Here is a 21,358-nt window from a genome sequence, read left to right as displayed (position 1 = left end):
TAAAACTTATGTATTATTTATTTCTAGAATTTTAAAATTTAAAATTTTTAAATTTTTGGACCACAGTTGACCATGGGTAACTGAACCATGGGAAGTGAAACCACAAACCAGGGGCTACTAAAGTACATACAGGGTTTAGTCCTATCCACTATCTCAGACATCCACTGGGGGTCTTAGAATATGTCCCCTATGAATAAAAAGGACTACTATAGACAAGAAACAGGAGGTCAGTATTGGAGAACTCATATTGGTTTCACATATATGTTTACATTTGGAAATAATTGAGGGATGTTTTTCACAAGCAAAGATAAAGCTTTACCAAATGTGAAGATCTTAAGAGAAAATCTAAAAATCTGCAGAAGTGCCTTCCTTCCCTGTAAGTAGTGACTGTTTCAAAGGCCGGAAGAAGTGCCGAGTTTTCCACCATGCGAAGCTCTTCAGCCAAGGTGCAAGTGCAGATGATGAAACCACAGGACATTTCCCTTACACTAAAACGATGGATTGATGGATAAAAGAAAGAAAGAAAGAAAAAACACTGCATCTTAGATTCTATTTTTAATTTAGAATTAAAAAAAAATTAAGCAATTGCCCTCTAGGATCTACATCTAGAAGAAGACACATGATGCCCAGGGTTTAGGCTACAAAAAAAAATGGATGGCTGCAGCTGAATGCAGAGACTGGGGAACGTAGCTGTGCTAGCCACGTTACAGTGATATTTATTGCTTTTGTTAGTGCTTGGTTCAGAGCTCCATACGTTTTGAATCATGTTCTCCAACTCCATTTTTCCCACAAGCCCTGATATTTTTAGTGTGCAGTTTTGTTGAACTATGGCCCAGCCAAAACACCTGCATTCTATTTTCTCATGGCAGGCAGAGCATTGGTGTGACCCATGGAAAGGCAGCAGGCTGGAAGAGTGTTGAAGAGGTTATGAGGAGGAATTGTAACTGGGCTTTCAGCATCAACTTGAGGAAATGGCTCTGATGTGATCCTATTTCTTGGCCTTAAAGTATCTCTGATTTGGAGAGGAGGGATGCCTCAGGCTACCCTGGCTTAATGGGAAAGGAGAGAGAGAAAAAATAGTAAAGAACATGTAATTCTCTTATTTCTAATGACATGTTTGCTCTGCAATCTTCTAATCCAGGACTGGTATACAGGATTCCTCTCGAGTGCCAGCCCCAATTGACTGGTAGTGGCTGCCTGAAGCACTGAAGCCAGGAGGATGCTGAGGCCATTTCTGGGCTCAGTGGAAAAGAATGCCACAATTGATGAGTGCTGTCTGTCAGGAGTTGCAGCACATGGGTCACCCCGCTAATCTATGATGCAGTTGGGGAAATTTGCCTACCAAGATGAACGGTCTGGGAAGACAAGCAGACTGCGCTCTGAAATCGGTACATTTACCTTTGCAAATGAACAAATCGATTCTCTGATCACCAGTCTGTCTCTGTCAGTCTCACCTGCGGCTGCTCACTTGGGTGAACTAAGAAGATGGAGAGCATAAACCAGCAATGCTGAAGACATCAGCAGTCCTGATGCTGAGATGCCCTGCACCTGACAGGTCCTGCAGAAAATATCCTATCGCTCCTTCATTCTGTCTTAACTTGATATAGATTTACTATTGTGTACTTACCATATCATGCCCCTTACCTCATTATTTACCATATCTCATCAACAGTGAGATGCCATAAAGTTAGTACAGACCAGGACACAGTCAAGATGTAGTTTTTGTGTATGTGAGCTTGGTTATCTTTGGTGGACCTACAATGGGCAGCTGCTTGAGAGTAAATTATCAAATTATTTAAGGACCATTTGAGGAAAAACTATGTGGCCTGATTGCTGTGTGAAAACCTTTTTCTTCCCACTGAAGAGAAAAATGCATAATCTGAACTTGCAGAACAGATGTCAGTGGCTCTGAAGAAAACCCAGGAAAGAATAATTCAGTTGGGCACACTTGGAAAAAATGCCACATTGCTAGTGTGCAAGGCAGCACCGAGGACAGATGGTGTGGGGACGAGTGTGGACATCAGACACTGACAGTTCTGAGTTTAAGAGTGGTTCAGACCAACATCACCAAAATGGCAATATTACCCAAAGTTCTCTACAGGTTTAATGCAATGCCAATCAAAATCCCAATGGCATTTCTTTTAGAAATAGATAAAGCAATCATGAAATTCATGTGGAAAAACAAAAGACCCAGAATAGCAAAAGCAATTCTAAGCAGGAAGTATGAATCAGGCGGTATAGGGATACCAGATTTCAAACTATATTACAGAGCAATAGTAACAAAAACAGCATGGTACTGGTACCAAAACAGGCGGGTGGACCAATGGTACAGAATAGAGGACACAGAGACCAATCCACAAAATTACAACTTTCTTATATTTGATAAAGGCGCTAAAAGCATGCAATGGAGAAAGCATAGCATCTTCAACAAATGGTGCTGGGAAAACTGGAAATCCACATGCAACAAGATGAAGCTGAACCCCTTTCTCTCGCCATGCACAAAAGTTAATTCAAAATGGATCAAGGAGCTAGATATCAAATTAGAGACTCTGCGCCTGATAGAAGAAAAAGTTGGCTCCGATCTACATATTGTGGGGTCGGGCTCCAAATTCCTTAATAGGACGCCCATAGCCCAAGAGTTAATAACAAGAATAAACAAATGGGACTTAATTAAACTTAAAAGTTTTTTTCTCAGCAAGAGAAACAATAAGAGAGGTAAACAGGGAACCTACATCCTGGGAACAAATCTTTACTCCTCACACTTCAGATAGAGCCCTAATTTCCAGAATATACAAAGAACTCAAAAAATTAAACAATAAGATAACAAACAACCCAATCAACAAATGGGCCAAGGACCTGAACAGACACTTCTCAGAGGAGGACATGCAATCAATCAATAAGTATATGAAAAAATGCTCACCATCTCTAGCAGTCAGAGAAATGCAAATCAAAACCACCCTAAGATACCATCTCACTCCAGTAAGATTGGCAGCCATTATGAAGTCAAGTAACAATAAGTGCTGGCGAGGATGTGGGGAAAAAGGTACACTTGTACATTGCTGGTGGGACTGCAAATTGGTGCGGCCAATATGGAAAGCAGTATGGAGATTCCTAGGAAAGCTGGGAATGAAACCACCATTTGACCCAGCTATCGCCCTTCTCGGTCTATTCCCTAAGGACCTTAAAAGAGTATACTATAGGGATACGGCCACATCAATGATCATAGCAGCACAATTCACAATAGCTAGACTTTGGAATCAACCTAGATGCCCTTCAATAGATGAATGGATTAAAAAACTGTGGCATTTATACACAATGGAGTATTATGCAGCACTAAAAAATGACAAAATCGTGGATTTTGCAGGGAAATGGATGGCATTAGAGCAGATAATGCTAAGTGAAGCTAGCCAATCCTTAAAAAACAAATGCCAAATGTCTTCTTTGATATAAAGAGAGCAACTAAGATCAGAACACGGAAGAAGAGCATGAGGAAAAGACTAACATTAAACAGAGACGAGTGGGGTGGGAGAAAGGGAGAGAGACGGGAAACTGTATGGAAATGGAAGGAGACCCTCATTGTTACACAAAATTACATATAAGAGTTTGTGAGGGGAAAGGGGAAAGAAAAAACAAGGGAGAGAATTGAATAACAGCAGATGGGGTAGAGAGGGAAAATGAGAGGGAAGGGGAGGGGGATAGTAGGGGATAGGAAAGGTAGCAAAATACAACAGTCATTAATATGGTATTATGCAAAAATGTGGATGTGTAACCGATGTGATTCTGCAACTTGTATTTGGGGTAAAAAATGGGAGTTCATAACCCACTTGAATCAAATGTATGGAAGATGATATGTCATGAGCTTTGTAATGTTTTGAACAACCAATAATAAAAAAAAAAAAAAGAGTGGTTCAGAGAAGCCAAATTCTGAATGTAAAGAAGTTTCTGCAAAGGCTTAACCAATTTATTTCTCTTTGATTTCCTTTTTATTTTCAAAAGAACTATGTGTGAATAAGTCTAAAAGCACTTTTCTAGAAAATATAAAAAGTTTTATGTTATGTTGACACCACTTCTTTTCTTTCTCATTTGTACATAAAATATTGATGCCTCTTCCAATTGGTAGTACTTTAGATTCAATGAAATATGGTATAATTTGCATCTGTAACATAATAAATGAGGAAATGTAGCAGCAAGAACATGATTATTTATAGATTGTTCACATCTCTTTAATAAGCTAGTTACACATCTAGGATTAGAATTTATAAGATTTAATTTTTTGGTGGGGGGGACCAGGAATTGAACTCAGGGGCCCTCAACCACTGAGCCACATCCCCAGCCCTATTATTTTATTGATTTCTTTTAAATAAATGACAGAGGAATGCATTACAATTCATATTACATATATAGTACACAATTTTTCATATCTCTGGTTGTATATAAAGTATATTCACACCAATTCGTGTCTTTATACATGTACTTTGAATAATGGTGTCCATCACATTCCACTATCATTGCTAACCCCCTGCCCCCTTCTTTCCCCTCCCACCCCTCTGTCCTATCTAGAGTTCATCTATTCCTCCCATGCTCCCTATCCCTACCCCACTATGAATCAGCCTCCTTATATCAGAGAAAACATTCGTCATTTGTTTTTGTGGGATTGGCTAATTTCACTTAGCATTATCTTCTCTAACTCCATCCATTTACCTGCAAATGCCATGATTTTATTCTCTTTTATTGCTGAGTAATATTCCATTGTGTATATATACCACATTTTTTTAAAATCTATTCATCTACTGAAGAGCATCTAGATTGGTTCCACAGTTTAGCTATTGTGAATTGTGCTGCTATAAACATTGATGTGGCTATGTCCCTGTAGTATGCTGTTTTTAAGTCCTTTTGGTATAGACCAAGGAGAGGGATAGCTGGGTCAAATGGTGGTTCCATTCCCAGATTTCCAAGGAATCTCCATACTGCTTTCCATATTGGCTGCACCAATTTGCATTCCCACCAGCATGGTGAGAGATAATGGTTTAATTTTATTTTGTTGCATATGGATTTTCCGTTTTCCCGGCACCATTTGTTGAAGAGGCTATCTTTTCTCCAATGTATGTTTTTAGCACCTTTGTCTAATATAAGATAATTGTAATTCTGTGGACACTCTGTGTCCTCTATTCGATATCATTGGTCTACCAGTCTGTTTTGGCGCCACTACCATGCTGTTTTTGTTACTAAAGTCTGGTATAGTGATGCCACCTGCTTCACTCTTCCTGCTAAGGATTTCTTTGGCTATTCTGGGTCTCTTATTTTTCCAGATGAATTTCATGATGGCTTTTCCTATTTCTATGAGGAATGCCATTGGGATTTTGATCGGAATTGCATTAAATCTGTATAGTGCTTTTGGTACTATGATCATTTTGATAATATTAATTCTGCCTATCCAAGAGCAAGATAGAGCTTTCCATCTTCTAAGGTTTTCTTTGATTTCTCTTTTTAGGGTTCTGCAGTTTTCATTGTATAGATCTTTCATCTCTTTCGTTAAGTTGATTCCCAAGGTTTGTTTTTTTCTTTTTCTTTTTCTTTTGAGGCTATCATAAATCGTGTAGTTTTCCTCATTTCCCTTTCAGAGGATTTGTCACTGATAAACAGAAATGCCTTTGATTTATGGGTGTTGATTATATATCCTGCTACTTTGCTGAATTCATTTACTAGTTCTAGAAGTTTTCTGTTGGAACTTTTGGGGTCTTCTAGGTATAGAATCATATTGTCAGCAAATAGTGCCAATTTAAAAGACAGGGATCACTGAGTTACTTAGTGCTTCACTTTGGCTGAGTCTGGCTTTGAACTTGCGATCTTCCTGCCCTCAACCTCCTGAGCCACTGGGATTACAGGCGTGCACCACAGCGCCCAGTGAGATTTAAATTTTTGACCAGTTCACTTGAACATCATCTAGTACCATATTTCAGAAAGGTTGGTTTTAAGTAACCAAATTATGGACTTAGTGGCCCTCCAGAACTGGCCAACCTAAAATGCAGCTGCTCTATGCCAAACCAGTGAGATTGTTCTATATGGGTAAATGTCATAGTCCAAGGTCATGCTTTACCTGTCAGCATAGATATGGAAGGAGGAAAGGACATTCAACACATAGTCCTGATTTTTTTTCTAACTATTAACTATAGTTTTATATAAATACTCAGCCTACTTATCTGGGGTCCTTCTTTCTTTTCATCTTTAGTCTCATCACCCCAGATACTTATTTATAAATTTTTAGTTAATAATTATGATGATACAAAGAATCTATTAGGCTATAACATATAAAAATTGACTATGTTTTATCAGTTTTTGACTTACAGAACCAGCAAGTTTGTGTGGTTCAAAGTAATACATAATGAAAAGACCTTCACCTAAAGCAGTTCATAGAGATAAGAAAATAGCCCTTGTTCATCATTATTGATAGCCTTCCAAATAGCTCTTCCATTTGCTCTTTGACCCAGTTCTACAGGAGCCTTGAATAACATTTTTTGTGTAGATGTATCTCAGGAAGACCTTTATTTGATCAGCTATGTATACAATATTGTATTTTGTTTTTGTACTAGAAATTAAACCCAGGGGTACTTTGCCACTGAGGTACATCCTTAGCCCTTTCTATTTTTTAAAGTTGCTAATGCCTCACTAAGTTGCTGAGGTTAGCCTTGAACATGCGATCCTCCTTCTTAGGCCTCCTGACTCTCTGGGATTACAGGGATGCGCCACTACATTCAACATACGGTGCTTTTTTTTTTTTTTTAACTCTAAATATCTATTGCACACTTTACTATAATAAGGGCTAGGCATTGTTCTCAAATTGAGCTACAAAGATTAGTGAATCACAGTCCCTACTTCTAGGAGCATGTAGTCCAGGAAGAGAGACTAGGCATGGAAATAATTACAGTGCAAAAATAACAAGTAACACAATAGACATAGATAACATGTTGAAAAGGTACTTACCTGGCAGAGCAAAAAAGACCTCAGAGAAGATGACTTTTGTACTGAGTCTTGAAGGATACACAATTTAACTTGTTAGAAAAAAGGAGGAACAGTACCATATTACCCAACAGAATGACTTCTTCAAAGCCATAGAAGCATCACAAAGAAAGGTGTGTTTGAAGAACTTTAGTTTGAAGATAGATAGGACATGTGGCAAAGGTGAGGAAAATGGCAGGATATGAAACTTGAAAGGAGGTAATATGGGGCTGGGGATGTGGCTCAAGCGGTAGTGCGCTCGCCTGGCATGCGTGCGGCCCGGGTTCGATCCTCAGCACCACATACCAACAAAGATGTTGTGTCCGCCGAGAACTAAAAAATAAATATTAAAATTCTCTCTCACTCTCTCCCCTCTCTCACTCTCTCTTTAAAAAAAAAAAAAAGAAAAAAGAAAGGAGGTAATATGCCTGTTATGACAGGTTTTCCATGTGGGAGCTTACATTTTATTCTGCAGGTAGACAGAAATCACAAAACACATCCATGTGGTTTTAAATCCCTGAGAAATAAAACCATTTTTTCTGTCTCGAGTTTTTGCATCTAATCCAGTCATCATCTAATTTTATAGAAACATTACCTTAGCCACTCTAGACCAGGCAAGGGTTCTTTCTGACCAGCACTGGCCCACATATGAGCCAAAGCAACCAGGATTTCCAAGGAGTAGTTTCAGCTCTGACATCTCTCTTAAACACAGGCCTTGAGACTGTGGTTCCTCACTGTGGCTGGAAACATAGCCAAAGTCTGCATTACTATGACAGATTGTGGCTTTGACAATTACGTGCTCCTCTGCCCCTTGACTTCACATGGCTGAAGGAGCTTGCCAACACACACTCTGTGTTTTCATATTTTCCTCATTGGGTAATTGCAAAATGGGTGATTCCACCTAAATGCAGTGAGATTGATTTCATCCAAACTGCAGACTGGCTAATCAGTGGCCCAGTTTTCTATCCATGTGATCTGTCATCTGGCATTTACTACTCAACTAATTAAATTACACAGCAGTGATAAATTATCAACTCACAACTGGGCAGCACTTTTTCCCTTAAGCTCCTTCCTGCTTAATACTTACAGGTTTATGCTATGGTTTACCCGTACAGAGATGTCAGCAGGAATGTATCAAAACTTAACAACAAATGGATATTTATGTTATATGTTTATAACACATACACACACATATATGTGTGTGTACATATGAAGATGTATTAATGAGTTATCCCATTTGGGCAAATTTTCCAGAAGTCTAAAGCTAAGTGACTAATCAAACATTTTTGTTTCATGTTACTTTAATTGAGCATTTATGGAAATGTTTCTAAAAGTGTTGGAAGTGTGAATTCTAGAGTCAGCCTGCTTTTTTAGAATCAGCCTCCCTATTTATCTGCTAGCTTTCTTTCTTTTAGAATCTCAACTTTGTATCAGTACAATGAGAATAATAGTGACCACCTCATAGGATTACTTGTGAATTACGTGCATATAAACATTCAATGTGCAGTGAACATTCAAGAAATGCTAGCGCTGAATAATTCATGCATATTAGAATTGGTTTTTGAAAACTGGGGCCATCATTGTGAACATTAATGTTGAAGGAAAACCAATAGCTGATACCTTTTGGACCTACTAAGAGCTAGAAAATTATTTGTCCCTCCACCAAAGGTTTCTCAATGCCAGGATTCTTCCCCGTCCTGTTTTGAATTTTTATACACAACCCTTGCTTTCTATAACTTAACAAGTTCTGAAATTGCTAATATTTAGGAACTTAGACATTTTCTTCCTTCCTTAGTGTTTCACTGGCAAATCAGATAATCTAACTTATTAAAATTCTGTCTAAAGAAGGAGTCAGAAAGCTCTAACTGAATACCTGTTCTCAAGTTTCAGTGTCTATACTATGTGCTATTTATTTTAGCCACTAAAAAATCATATCTGCTGGTTTCAAGATTATCTACTATGTGTATGATAAATGATATTGCTATAAAATGACCTCCAGAAAAGTGAAAGGATGCTCTCAATGCTATGTTTGTATCTGAGTGACACAGGTGTCTAGAGGGCCATATCTTTAGACATTCAACAAGAGAATCTTAGTAACACCTCTTTTGCTAAAGCAAAACATAGCATGTAAATAAAAATGTCTATACAAAGCTTTTTTGCACTTAAAAAAATTTGTAAAAGCATACACTAACTCAGACTATTTAGAACCAAAATCTCAGCATCCTAATCGAAATAGTATTTATTACATGTCTTGATTTTCTTCTCTGATTTTTAAACAAGTGAATCCTCATAGGCCTTACCCTGTTGCTCTCCATGAAAACACTGCTAAGAGGAGGCAGAACTGCCACAGGGTAGTCTATGTGAATGATGTCCCTGAAGCTATACCACAAAACAAACCTAAATGAGACTCAATTATAATAAGTTTGCATATTTTGTTGACCTAGGGAGTTTGGGGAGCTTCCGTAGCCAACTAACTACCTCAGTGTCCAAGATAACTATGCTCCCTTCCCACCCATCCTTCTCACTGTGGATGCTTATTGGCACCATCCATGCTAATTTTAAGAATTCCAGGACATAATTTCTGTACTCCCCTATCTATCACTTCGAATATTATAAACCTGTTTCTATAAAATAAATCTCCACCTTCAGTTCATTCACCACTTTTCAGCTCATAAAGTAATCAATTCTGCATTTTCAATGGACATGTTTATTGGCTTTTTTTTTTTTATTTTGAAACACCATATCCCCACATCTGACCTCCCTGCCAGCTCTCTTCCTCCAGTCAACCCTCTTCCCAAACACACATACAGGCACATACACACCAATATCTTACTTACTTACTAAGTAATATCTTACTTACTAAGTGTACTTACACTTAGCTCACTCTTGCCCATAGACTAGGCATTTATACATGCTGCTGCTTCCCCTTGGAATGGGCCTTTCTTACTTCCTTGATAGCAAAGTCAAACTTATGCATACATCAGACTTCTATAGTCACCTACATGGGTTGATTGCAATGAATTCATTCATTCATGAAAAGCAGTCTGCAAATGAAACATGTTCTGAAATATAGGAGGTGCTCTGAAAGCAGAAGGGAGCCACTCTCTGCCTTCATGTCAGTCTTTCTTTTAGGACTAAGAGCTCCTTTAGGACAGGTGTTTGGCAGTTTAAAATTCTGCTGCTCCAGTACTCAGCATAGGGCCTACCTCAGAACAGAACTCAGGAAATGGAAGGAAGAAAGGAAGGGAAGGGGACAGTAGGGGAGAGGAGGGAGGAAATGTGTCTCAGTCCTTCTGTCCTGCTATTGACAAGATAACTTATGAACAAACAAACTTATTTCTTATAGTCCAGTAGGCTAGAAAGGCCAAGATCAAGGTGCTGGCAGATTCAGCGTCTGGTCAGATTGTGTCTTCTTGCTGTGTCCACATGGTAGAAGAGACAACGTGTTCCCCTGCCCTATTTTGTAAGGACGCTTGTCCCTCATGACCTACTCACATCCCCAAAGGACCCTCTTCCTGATACCATCACCTTGGGGGTTGGATTGCAACTAATAGTGAAGTTCAACACACTTCTGATTACCTTGTCTAATAGTTGAAAATTTAAACTTTTTAAAATGTCATTGTGAACAATTGGGCTAGGAGAGCAGTGTGGGCTCCTGGTTTTCTTTTTTTCTGATGTTCCTTGTGAGAAAGCCTTCTCTAAACGGGTGTTGCCCGGACAGCACAACAGAGCACAGAATGTCAATTTAAGTCTTCCCCCCCACACACTTTTTCAGGTTACAAATGCTGCTGCCAACTGTCCTGGTCAGATGACTCTTCGTCTCAAACCTCTGCTCGTGTGTGGAGGGGATGGATTCACTCAGTCCAACTTTGATGGCTGCATCACTTCTGCCTTAAGTGTTCTGGAAGCTTTAAAAAATCATGTTTAGTACCTGTATTCTTATTGTCTACATTTTATTTTTGTTTTCACAATTTTCTGTGGTCAGTTATTTAGTTTCTATTTTGTTGAGAAAACTTCCTGGAAAATTATTCTTCACTTAAGGTCATTTTTCATATACAGTATAAAATCAATTTTATAATTGTGATAGTTATAGCCCATATAAGAATGAAAACTATTTGTACCTTACACCTTTCCCCACTTTTCTGAATTTCTGTGACCAATCCTTACTGGAGGAAAAATGGTGCTTTAGAATGATAAATAGACTCCCCCAAAAGTTATGTTAAATCAGAAGTAACAGTTTGTGTGCCAAAACCTCTATTATCCTCTTGAAATCAGTTCTGAATAAAGAATAATCATCATGAAGACCTTGTTTTAGGTCTTCAACTGTGTCCTTCAATTAACATTTTTGCAAATTACTGAACTACAAGATTTCTCCGAACCTAGTATAATTTTTCTTTCTCCTTTTCAAGTTATTAAATGATTTGAATTGTAGGTTATATGTGTCATCATTTTAGGTTTGCAGTGTGGAGGGCAACTTGACTGACAGAGGAATCTACCTATAGATTTTTAGAAAATAGCAAGATTTAATTTGATTTTCCAAGTCACATAGTACTTGCTATACTTAAAACAAATCTGTCTTAATATGAAAGATAAAAATTAAATGGAAACTGAGAGGAAACATATCAGTCTTAACATTTGTATATCCTGTGGCTGGTGCTGTTACATTTCTGTACTCTCCAGCATGTGCTGTGGCATTTAGACTGTGTCAAGTTTAATGAGTTTTTTGTTGTCCAACAAAAAAATTACTGAACCAGAAAATAGATGCACTTAAAATAGTTCAATATTTGCCAACTTAGTAGTTCAGCATATCACCCACATGCTTCAATGGCTTGACCCCCATGACTTGCTGGCTGAAGAGAAATTATCCCTGGCCTTTCACATAAGCTACCTGTTGCTAATTTGAAAAACAAAATGATGAGTTCTATTTTATATCGAAAGGAAAGAAATTGTTGCAGCCTCCTAAACTAAGTTTGGCAGAAGACTTCTTACCTCGATAGTGTTTAAGGATTTACACCTACAGGCCCACTCTTATATGTACACAAATACAGGTACATGTGGGACTTGCTTAAGTATCTACAAAGTGGATTCTGTGATCCTATTGTTTCCTTTTGGCAATTAAATGGTTAAAAAAATTAAACTAAAATGCCTACATATGGTTAACGTCTCTTATTTTGAAAATAGAGAAACAAAAAAGAAAATTAATGCAGTTTCTGGAATAAAATATTGAAAAGTAGTGAGTTTGTTTATTTGTTTGTTTTTCATCATTGTGGCCCATGTTTGATTAACATTTGTCTTTCTATTGATTTTTCTCTTAAAATGTGGTAGAAAAGTCACTCAATCTAACTTGCATTTTCTTTTTTTTTTTTTTTTGGGGGGGGGGGTAGGTACCAGGGATTGAACTCAGGCCACATCCGCAGTCCTATTTTGTATTTTATCTAAAGACAAGATCTTACTGAGTTGCTTAGCGCCTCACCGTTGTGAGGTTGGCTTTGAACTTAAAATCCTCCTGCCTCAGCCTCCCAAGCCACTGAGATTACAGAGAGCATCACTGCACTCAGCCCTAACTCATGTTTAACAGATATAACTCATTAAATTGACAGCATCCTTTAAGAACAATGCTGTAATCATTTCATGAACTTACATCCTAGAAAGGAGGAGAGGAAAGATTCATAAAGGGGGTTGGAATTACTTAGAGAAAGTACTTTTCTACGTCATGACTAAAAACTCTAAGATCTCTTCATTCTAATGTCACTTTGCTATTTTAAACATTTTAAAAATCCCTTTTACATTTGGATTTTCATTTGCCTCTTCCTCTTTAGAAGTTAAATGGAATATATCTCCTGCTGTCCAGAGGGCCGAATGTGTCAGATGGCAGGACACTCTAAAAGACCACAGGGTGAAGCTATCAAGCTCCCCCAGTAGAATGGGGTCAGCAGGCTTGGGGTCAGCAGGCTGAACTGGTTGCTGAGGTGTGTGTATTTCAACCCCACAAGACCACACAGCACCACCATATTTCCAAATAAGAACTTTTATTAATCAAGCCAGCCAAGGAAAGCTGCTCTGTTTTGAAAGGAGCATATTCAAGTGAGAAACGGCTTGAGCCGTGGGGTGATTTAATACTTGTTAGCTGATAAATATAGCCTTTGCCAGAATAAAACTTTATGATGCAGTGTTGAAAAGCTTAATTACTAAACTGTCTATGCACGTCTTGCACAGGCAGCAAGGGTGACAAATTATAGCAGCGGAATAGTATTTTTCACCTTTGGCATTTCTAAAGGGGAAAAGTATGCCTCAAAAACGTTGAGAAAGCAGTAATAATCCCAGACCACATATTACTGAGGGGAAAAAAAGACACTTCATTGAGTCACCAAGACTTCTGCACGAAATGTCATCATCTCCACCCCCCCACCCCCGCCTACCCACTACTTTGTTAAGAGAACAGGTCAGTTTTACATTTATTTGGCCTTTATACTTATCCAAGCATGTGAGTATATATATATATTTCTTTTCCACTTTTCATCCTGCAAAATAAGCAGAACAGGGAATTCTTGTTCATATTAAACAAATAAAGAAACTGAGTCGAGAACTTGACCAGCTAAGGTCATACAATAATATCCCAGGACGAGAACCCAGGCTTCCCATGACCCGTTGCTATTTACTGGCACCATGCTGCTGCCAGATGAACATGATAATTAAAGCTGAGCTGAAATATTAGTTGGGGGTACAGTCAGCACCATGTGGTCCTCTTATTGATGTTTCATTTCAGAGAGCTAACACTAATCCTGATGTGATATATATCGGAGTCTAAAATGGAGCAAAGTCTCCAGAAGTACTGGCTAAATGATTTATACTCCTGTTATTTTCGTTCGCTGGTTTATTTCCTTCTTTGGGGGGCACTCACTGTGAGAAATAGCTGCATCCTAATGACACTGAATTTCCACCCAGCAGTAGCTGTTTGGCCTACAGACTTGCTCTGTGTTCATCCTTCTGTCTGTATTTCCCTTTGTGTCTTTGTTCTCCCTGTTTCATTCTTCTCTTCTCTCCCAGTTTCTGCCATTTCTTCCTACTTTTAATTTTTTTCTTCTGTTCTTCTCCTATGCTCAATTCTCCAATCTCAGAAAAACCTGGAATATAACGTAATTATATTATGATTCATAGTATTTGGTACTTCCTTATTTTAATGTATCAGAGTTTTGCTTTGTTCCTAAAATTTAAAATTCTTGATTTTGTTTGTTATTCAAGTGGATGACCCTCGATTTGATTTTCAAAAGAGATGCAAGAATTTAAAATTGACTGTAGCTTTCAAGAATCCCAGTGCTAATAACAACAACAACAAAACAACAAAACTTGTACAGTTTCTTTTCTCTACTTCTTTACTCCTCCTATCACATATGTACAAAGCATAGTGCCAAGTTCTCTGGCAGACATAAAGGAATGTAACCAGCAATACCCATCCCAAGATTCTACCTAGGGAAGGCAAGACCCAGGGACTGGGAGGCAGGGTAAAGATACATTGCATTAGTCAGTTTTCCATTACTATAACAAAATATCTGAGGCTGAGTACCAAGAAAAGAAGTTGATTTTGTTCACACTTTTGGAGATTTGGTTTCATCTTGGCTCTGGTGAAGGCCACAGGACAGAGCATCACAAATAGTGGGAATACAGAAGAGAGAGAGGTGACAAGAAGCCAGGAAGGGACAAGTCACAGTCTTACATGCTAGGCTACCACTGAGCTACATCCCCAATCCTTTTTATTTTAATTTGAGACAGAATCTCACTAAATTACCCAGGAGAGCTTCAAACTTGTGATCCTCCTGCCTGAACCTCCTAGGTCACTGGAATTATGGTTGTGTACCACTGTGCCTGGTTTAGACTGCACCTCTTAAAGGCCCCACTACCTCTTAACATCACCACACTGAGGATCATGTTCCCAATACATGAATCCTTAAGGGACACTCAACCCATATCCAAACCATGGCATACATGTTGGTACAGTGCAGGCAATGAATAAGATGCTAGATAGTCCTAAGAGAAATGTTTCCTTGAGGAACAGAGGGTCCCTGAACAGACACAGAGATACATCAGTCAAAGACACCAGACAGCTTCTTTCCCCTTTACATCATAACTGGGCAGACCTAGCTGACTTCAGGAATCCAAACTGCATATGGGTATAATCATGACAAGCTAGTTGTTTCTATGGAGAAGCCTCAGAAAGTATGCTACGGCAAGAGGAAAGAGCCCTAACAAACCTCATGCTATCTGGTGAGACTAAGCTGCTCTATTCCAATCTAGAATGTACTGTATTTTAGCCAGAATCCTCTGACCCGATAAGCCAGGAGAAGGTAAAATGGTTGTGTGGCCCATATTTCCTTCTAAACAGTAAGTATTATGTACTTCAGATATCACAGCAGAATCCATCAGAAGAATCTGCTAAGGAGAAAGAATCTCTAAGAGATTGTTAATTAAAAAGGCATTGAAATGTCTAAGCCTAGAGCCATTAGGAGACCATTTAGACCAGTTGTTCTTAACCAACTTAAACTTTGAACTCATCTGAGAAGCTGTAGAAAGCTATGAATCTTCTCATAACAATAACAGAAACAACCATACATGTATGGCCATAGAATTTGCATACCATTTAAGGCCTACTAACTAGCTGCTTCTTTTTGTAAATAAAGTTTTATTGGAATACAAGCCTGGCCCACTCATTTCTTATTGTCTATGGCAGTTTTTTGTTCTACAAAACTATAAAAAGTGTTTCAGATATAGGCCTTATTGTTTGAAAAGTCTTAAATAGTTACTATATGGCCCTCTAAGAAAAAGTTTACTTACTCCTGTTTTAGGAGATTACAAACCTATAAAACTATTTCTGGACATTCAGGGGTCTAGGGACCCCAGATTAAAAAATTCCAAATCTCAGTCCTATCACTTTATGTAAATGCAGGATTATTCTAGATGCACACACCTGATACATTGTTCCTTGATCCTGTGCCCCATTATAAATTCTTTAAGGCAAACATGTAACTTTGCAGTTAAGAACATGTCCTTTGGGGTTTAATAGATCTACTTTTTAATATTGAGAAGATTTTGCTCCTCATAGTGTGGTCTTAAGGCATTTAAACAATCCCACTTAACCTCCTTTTTCATCTGAAAAATGAGTTAATGGTAGCTACTTCATAAGGTAGTTACAAGGCAAGTTGCATATAAGTTTGTGTTAGGAGAGTATGGACACAGTTAAGTGCTAATAAATGATAACTTATGATGATGTTGGTGATAAGGAAGGAGGAAGAAGGAAGAAAGGTTTGAGAAGATCCTCCTGGTGTCTCTGAGGCCTCTGGGAAGGTGATTTCTTTGGCATTTCCTGATAGGAGAATTTATGCGCTGAAAGCAAACTATGGTGGAACTCTGGAACTTACAAAACTCTATGAAACAGAATAGCAGTGTCTACCTGCAATCGACTATAACATCTTCCTCTTTTCCTGTTCCAGTCCATAAAGAGACAACCCGCTTAGAGAAAATTCGGTGTGCTCCAGTGTACCTTGGAAAGAAACCAGGAAAGGTCATTACCAGGCATAAGGATAATATGAAATAGAAGCATTCTAACAAATGGTCTTTTTTCTTAGCAAGTGTATGTACTGAATGCAAAGAATTGCACGCTTGGATTGGATTCTGCTGAAGATTATTTACTTAATCTCTGAAACACTGTGAAAACTAGGAGTGAGTTAGTTCACATTCTTAACATGTTTGGCTAAGTATGCAGATTCATTTCCTGTCCCTGGCCTTCATTTTAAAAAACTCAGTTCCCGGCGGTTTTCATGACATCTGAATCCACTACTTACTAGATGTAAAATCTTGGACCAGTTTCTTATGTCTTATGTCTTCATTTATAAAATGTGGATACTAATTTTACCTACTTTAGGATTATTCTGATGGTGTTTAGTATTGTGCTCTGCATATAGAAAAATCTTCAGTAATCTCAGCTGTAGCTACACTCTCCATACATCATTTCTATTTATAGTCATTAGGTAATCTCAAAGCTCTTACTTTATGCTGCTTCCCATTATTTGGTGGAGAAATGGAGGGGGAGATGGAAAACTGCTCTACCATTTGAAATAGCCTAATAAACACATGTATTTCACTTCTTAACATGCTACATACTATTCAAATTTCCTGCTGAGGAAAGCCAGAAATTCAAGTAGAAAAGTAAATCTAAGTACAGAAACCTGCTGAGTCTGTTTTATGGTGTTCTACTTGAAAAGCTGGAGTCATATATACTGAAATTAAAATTACGAATAATTGAGTTACCTAGAAAAGAAGGTTATGTGAACTTCAATTTAAATACTGATTAACTAGAAATCCTTTTTTGCACCAACTCTTGCATTACTATCTTTCCAAAATGCTTGGTTCACTGTTTTCTTTTTTACTTTAGTACCAATGATATAGACAGTATAATAAAGTTGAATGGATTTGCAAAGTCTTGATGTCAGGGTTTCATTAAAATGTAGTAAGCTTTTTGGAGACAGAGATTTTTGTCTTTTTTCTTCACCTTAAAATCCCCAGTGTCCAAAAAGTATGGGCCATTGAATGAAGGATTCAAGAACATTCAGACCATCAGCAATTAGGAAACTATACAGGATTATGTAACTAACTAACGCAGAAAAAAAATAGACAATTAACAATTTGAAGTCTGACAAGGTACAAATAAAAGAAAATGGGGGAAAAATTGAGTCTTACCTGTGAATGTATAAGCTCCACAAAAACAAAAATCATGTGAGACTTACTGAAAGTATATCTTCAAACCCTAGTAATGCCACATATTAGCCCTTTGAATAATTTTTTATTGAATAATCAAATGATTTAAAGAATCAAAATCTAAGTGAAAATGAGTACTACATTCTTTAAAACTCGAGAAAACTATCCTAGATATACGACATGTAACACGGGCCATCTCTGTGTACTTGGTGTTTGTATATGCACATGTGTGTGCCACAGTGGTGGTAGGGAAGGTGAATAATATTGTTCTTTTGAAAATTTTAATCAGCATGGCTACTATCGTGGCATATTCTGCTATTGTGGTTCATCACTAACCAGCAACATGCAATCAGGGTTAATTGGCTAATATTTTTATTTTCTTGATATTCTTTATTAAAATTGTTCTAAAGGTAACAGGAGTTAGGCTTAAAGTCGGACCCATTTCTACCAGACAGTTGTCAACCTCAAATGTGCACCATACACTTTAACCATGTTAGTAAGCCATGTTTATTTACCCTTTGGGAAATAATCTATTTACTGTGAACCAAAAGATGGTCAGATTAGTGAATGCATTGTGGAGGGAAAAAAAGGCAATGTCACTCAGTTGACAAGTTAGTTCTATAAATAGGAAAGAGCTAAGAGAATAAATATTAATCATTGAAATAGTAAATGCCTTATAATTATTTCAATAGTTGCTGAAATTATGTGACAGAATTTGACATGCATTATATACTATAACAAATATCACAAGAAAGAATAAATCAGTAAAACCTTTCATATTAGACTTGGAAAAAGTTAAAGATTCTTGCCTCAATGCTCTAAAATTTCTAGTGTGTGACCTGGAAAGTGCATAAGGGGTGTGAATGTTGAGAAAGCAAGATGATCACTCATTGCTGTCAATATGGTTATAGTCAGGAATTCAAGTAAACTAACTTATAAATTAATAAGAAGTTACTGGAAAGGCTAAACTATAAACATTTAAGATCAATGGCTTTTCTCCATGCCATAATGGTCAATGTAAATATGTTTTATGCATAATGTTAATAGAAAAAAACAGAATACAAAGAAATAGCCCCAGAAAAATATATACAGAATTTATACAAGAAAAAATTTTAATATTTTTACTAAATAATATTTTTTAAAGATTTGAATAGGTGGAAAGATATAGTGTCCTTAGAGAGAGATAGTTGAATATTATGAATTCTTTCTTATTTTCTCCTAGTTAATATATAGGTTATGCACAAATAACAGTGGGATTTCTAATCTAAAAATTGTTTTCTTTAAATCAATCTAGAAAAAAAATTAAAAGGTAAAAATAACTAATAAGTTATGAGCTATAAGGTAATAACTATAGAAATTTTATCCATTGTAAAAATATTAGAGGAGATAAATCAGTTTACCATTGGTCCAAGAATTGACACAAATCAATAAAAAATAAATAGCTATAACACAGCACTAATGTGATAAAGAAAGAAATACAAAACCAATGACAAGGGAAGAATTATTTAACAGATGATTTGAAGAAAATTGACAAGCTATTTATTTCTTTTAAAAAATCAGCTGTGATTCTATTCTTACCAAACAGTATTTGCATTTGAAAAGAGAAGGGCATTATACATCAGCAAGTAAAGAATGAGGCCAACCTTTCTATTGCTCTTCCTCTTAAAATCTTGTTTAACAGAAATCTTGTTTAATAGAAAAAAAAGACAAATGCAAATGCATATGAACATGTTTTATCTCATGATTGATCAAAATGTGTACCTATGTGTATATGTTTGTTTGTGTATTTAAAATCATATTCTGCCTCATAAGTAAATAGAAAAACAGAAGTTAAAACTACAATGAAATGTGACTCTCAACCTACCAAAGTGGTATCATTTTTAAAAAGACTAATTGTAAAAAGAAATTTTTTCAAATGACTGGCAGAAGAAAAAGCTTTTGCAACCTCTTTGCAAAGTAAATGACAATATGTATCAAATGTGTCTTTCTTTTTTTATATCATATTTACTTTTATATTTTCAAATGTGTTTTTTGAAAGCATGTTTTTTAACTTAATGACTCTACATCTAGGAATCTGGCATAAAGAAAATACTCAAGAATGCAGACAATGATTTATCTGCAATATGTTTACTTAAGCACTAGTTACACTGGAGAAAAACTGGTAACACTAATAGGAAATGGTTGAATATTTTCTAATAGATCAAAATAGTGGAATTTAATGTAGTGATTTTAAAAAATGTGCTTTCAAAAGCACATGTGTCCATCTGGAATATAACTTCTGATACAGTAGTACAAGAAAACCCACAATACAATATGCTCTTTTCTCTTTCACAACATAAAGCGTGTGTAATATGTGTTTATGTGTATACATAAATAAAAGCTAAAAGAAAACATTAAAATAAAGCCCTTAAAGTGGTGGGATTTTGAGTGGTTTTTTTTTTTCTTTTATTTTCTGTATATTTCTCTGTATTTTTACAATGAGGGGCAACCACCAATTGGCTTTGTCTTGCATTGATTCAGAGGGCAGAACCAAGCCTTATAGCAACAGGAAAGCTATTGAAGCTAATATCAGAAAGAAATTTCTAACAAGCAGAAATTTCCAATGTGGAGCAGACCTCTGGAAGCGTCTGCCATCAAGAGAAGTGTTCCAGCAGAGGCTGGGAGGTCACCATCCAGTGTGTGCTCCACAGTGGGGAAAGGTCACCCAACTGTGCTTCCCAACCCTGGCTGGGCCACAGAATCACCTGAGGAGAGGATAGAGTGCAGATTTCTGGGTCACAAGTCCTGTCTGACTGAATTGAAGATCCAGGACTGTGATCTGGGGATCTGCATTCATCTATAGTTCCCTAGTGAATTCAGCAACCTGAGACAAAGTGTCTACAAGTGAAAACCCCCACCTTAGACTGTTAAGGCTGCTTCCAGATTGAAGACTCAAAGTGGTTCTGCAAATCAAAGGGCTACAGATTACCTATCTGTGTTATTAAACACACACACACACACACACACACACACACACACACACATTATAGATGCAAAGATGCAAACGGAGGTTGGCTGAGGTTGGAGGGGACTCATCTGAAGTGTAGGACTGCAAACTGTTTTTAATAATTTGGACATTGAACCTCTGGTCTACTGGCCCTTGCGTTGTAGCGTGCATGAGAGAATGTTCTTGTTCTTAGAAAATACTTATTGCAATATTTAGCAGTAAAAAGGCATTTTGTTTATGACTAACTCTGAATAGTTCAGAAGAAAACAGTTATTTAGAGGTAGATAAAATAGAAGGCTAGATGAATTCAAGAAAAACTGTAAATAGGACTAACCTGGAAATTTAAGCCAAAGATAAGTGGGGATTTTGTCCCCTTTTTGCATCATTTGTGTTTTTAAAAAATTACCTTTCAAAAATGAGAATCAAAAGACATCAAGGCAATTGCAATCTCTAGGCTACCTGAATTAAAATCATCAGGGCTGTTTTCTCATGGATTCATTTATTCAACCAACAGGTGATCAAGGACCTATTCTATACCAGGCTGTCCATTCAAAGCACTTAAGGTATATCAGGGATCAATACAGTTTCCTGTCACATAGTGGTTACATTCAAGTAAGGTTAATGTAA

At 37.1% G+C, this 21,358-nt stretch overlaps 1 protein-coding gene across 4 annotated transcripts in view; it reads left to right on the top strand.

The window, feature by feature from the left end:
* Window positions 1-21,358, top strand: part of RNLS (renalase, FAD dependent amine oxidase) — a 399,866-nt gene that overhangs the window by 291,660 nt on the left and 86,848 nt on the right. The window contains exon 7 of one of the 4 annotated variants that reach the window (XM_081268278.1): window positions 10,772-12,324. The exons of the other annotated variants lie outside the window; for them this stretch is intronic. Within the exon in view, the coding sequence (XP_081124404.1) occupies window positions 10,772-10,924 (153 nt within the window). The 3' untranslated portion in view covers window positions 10,925-12,324. Of the gene's footprint in view, window positions 1-10,771; window positions 12,325-21,358 lie in introns of those variants that run through there. 4 annotated transcript variants of the gene reach the window in all.

This window comes from Spermophilus citellus, assembly GCF_964194105.1.
Source record: "Spermophilus citellus genome assembly, chromosome: 15".
Lineage (NCBI taxonomy): Eukaryota > Metazoa > Chordata > Mammalia > Rodentia > Sciuridae > Spermophilus > Spermophilus citellus.
This window is presented reverse-complemented; position numbering and strand designations above follow the sequence as displayed.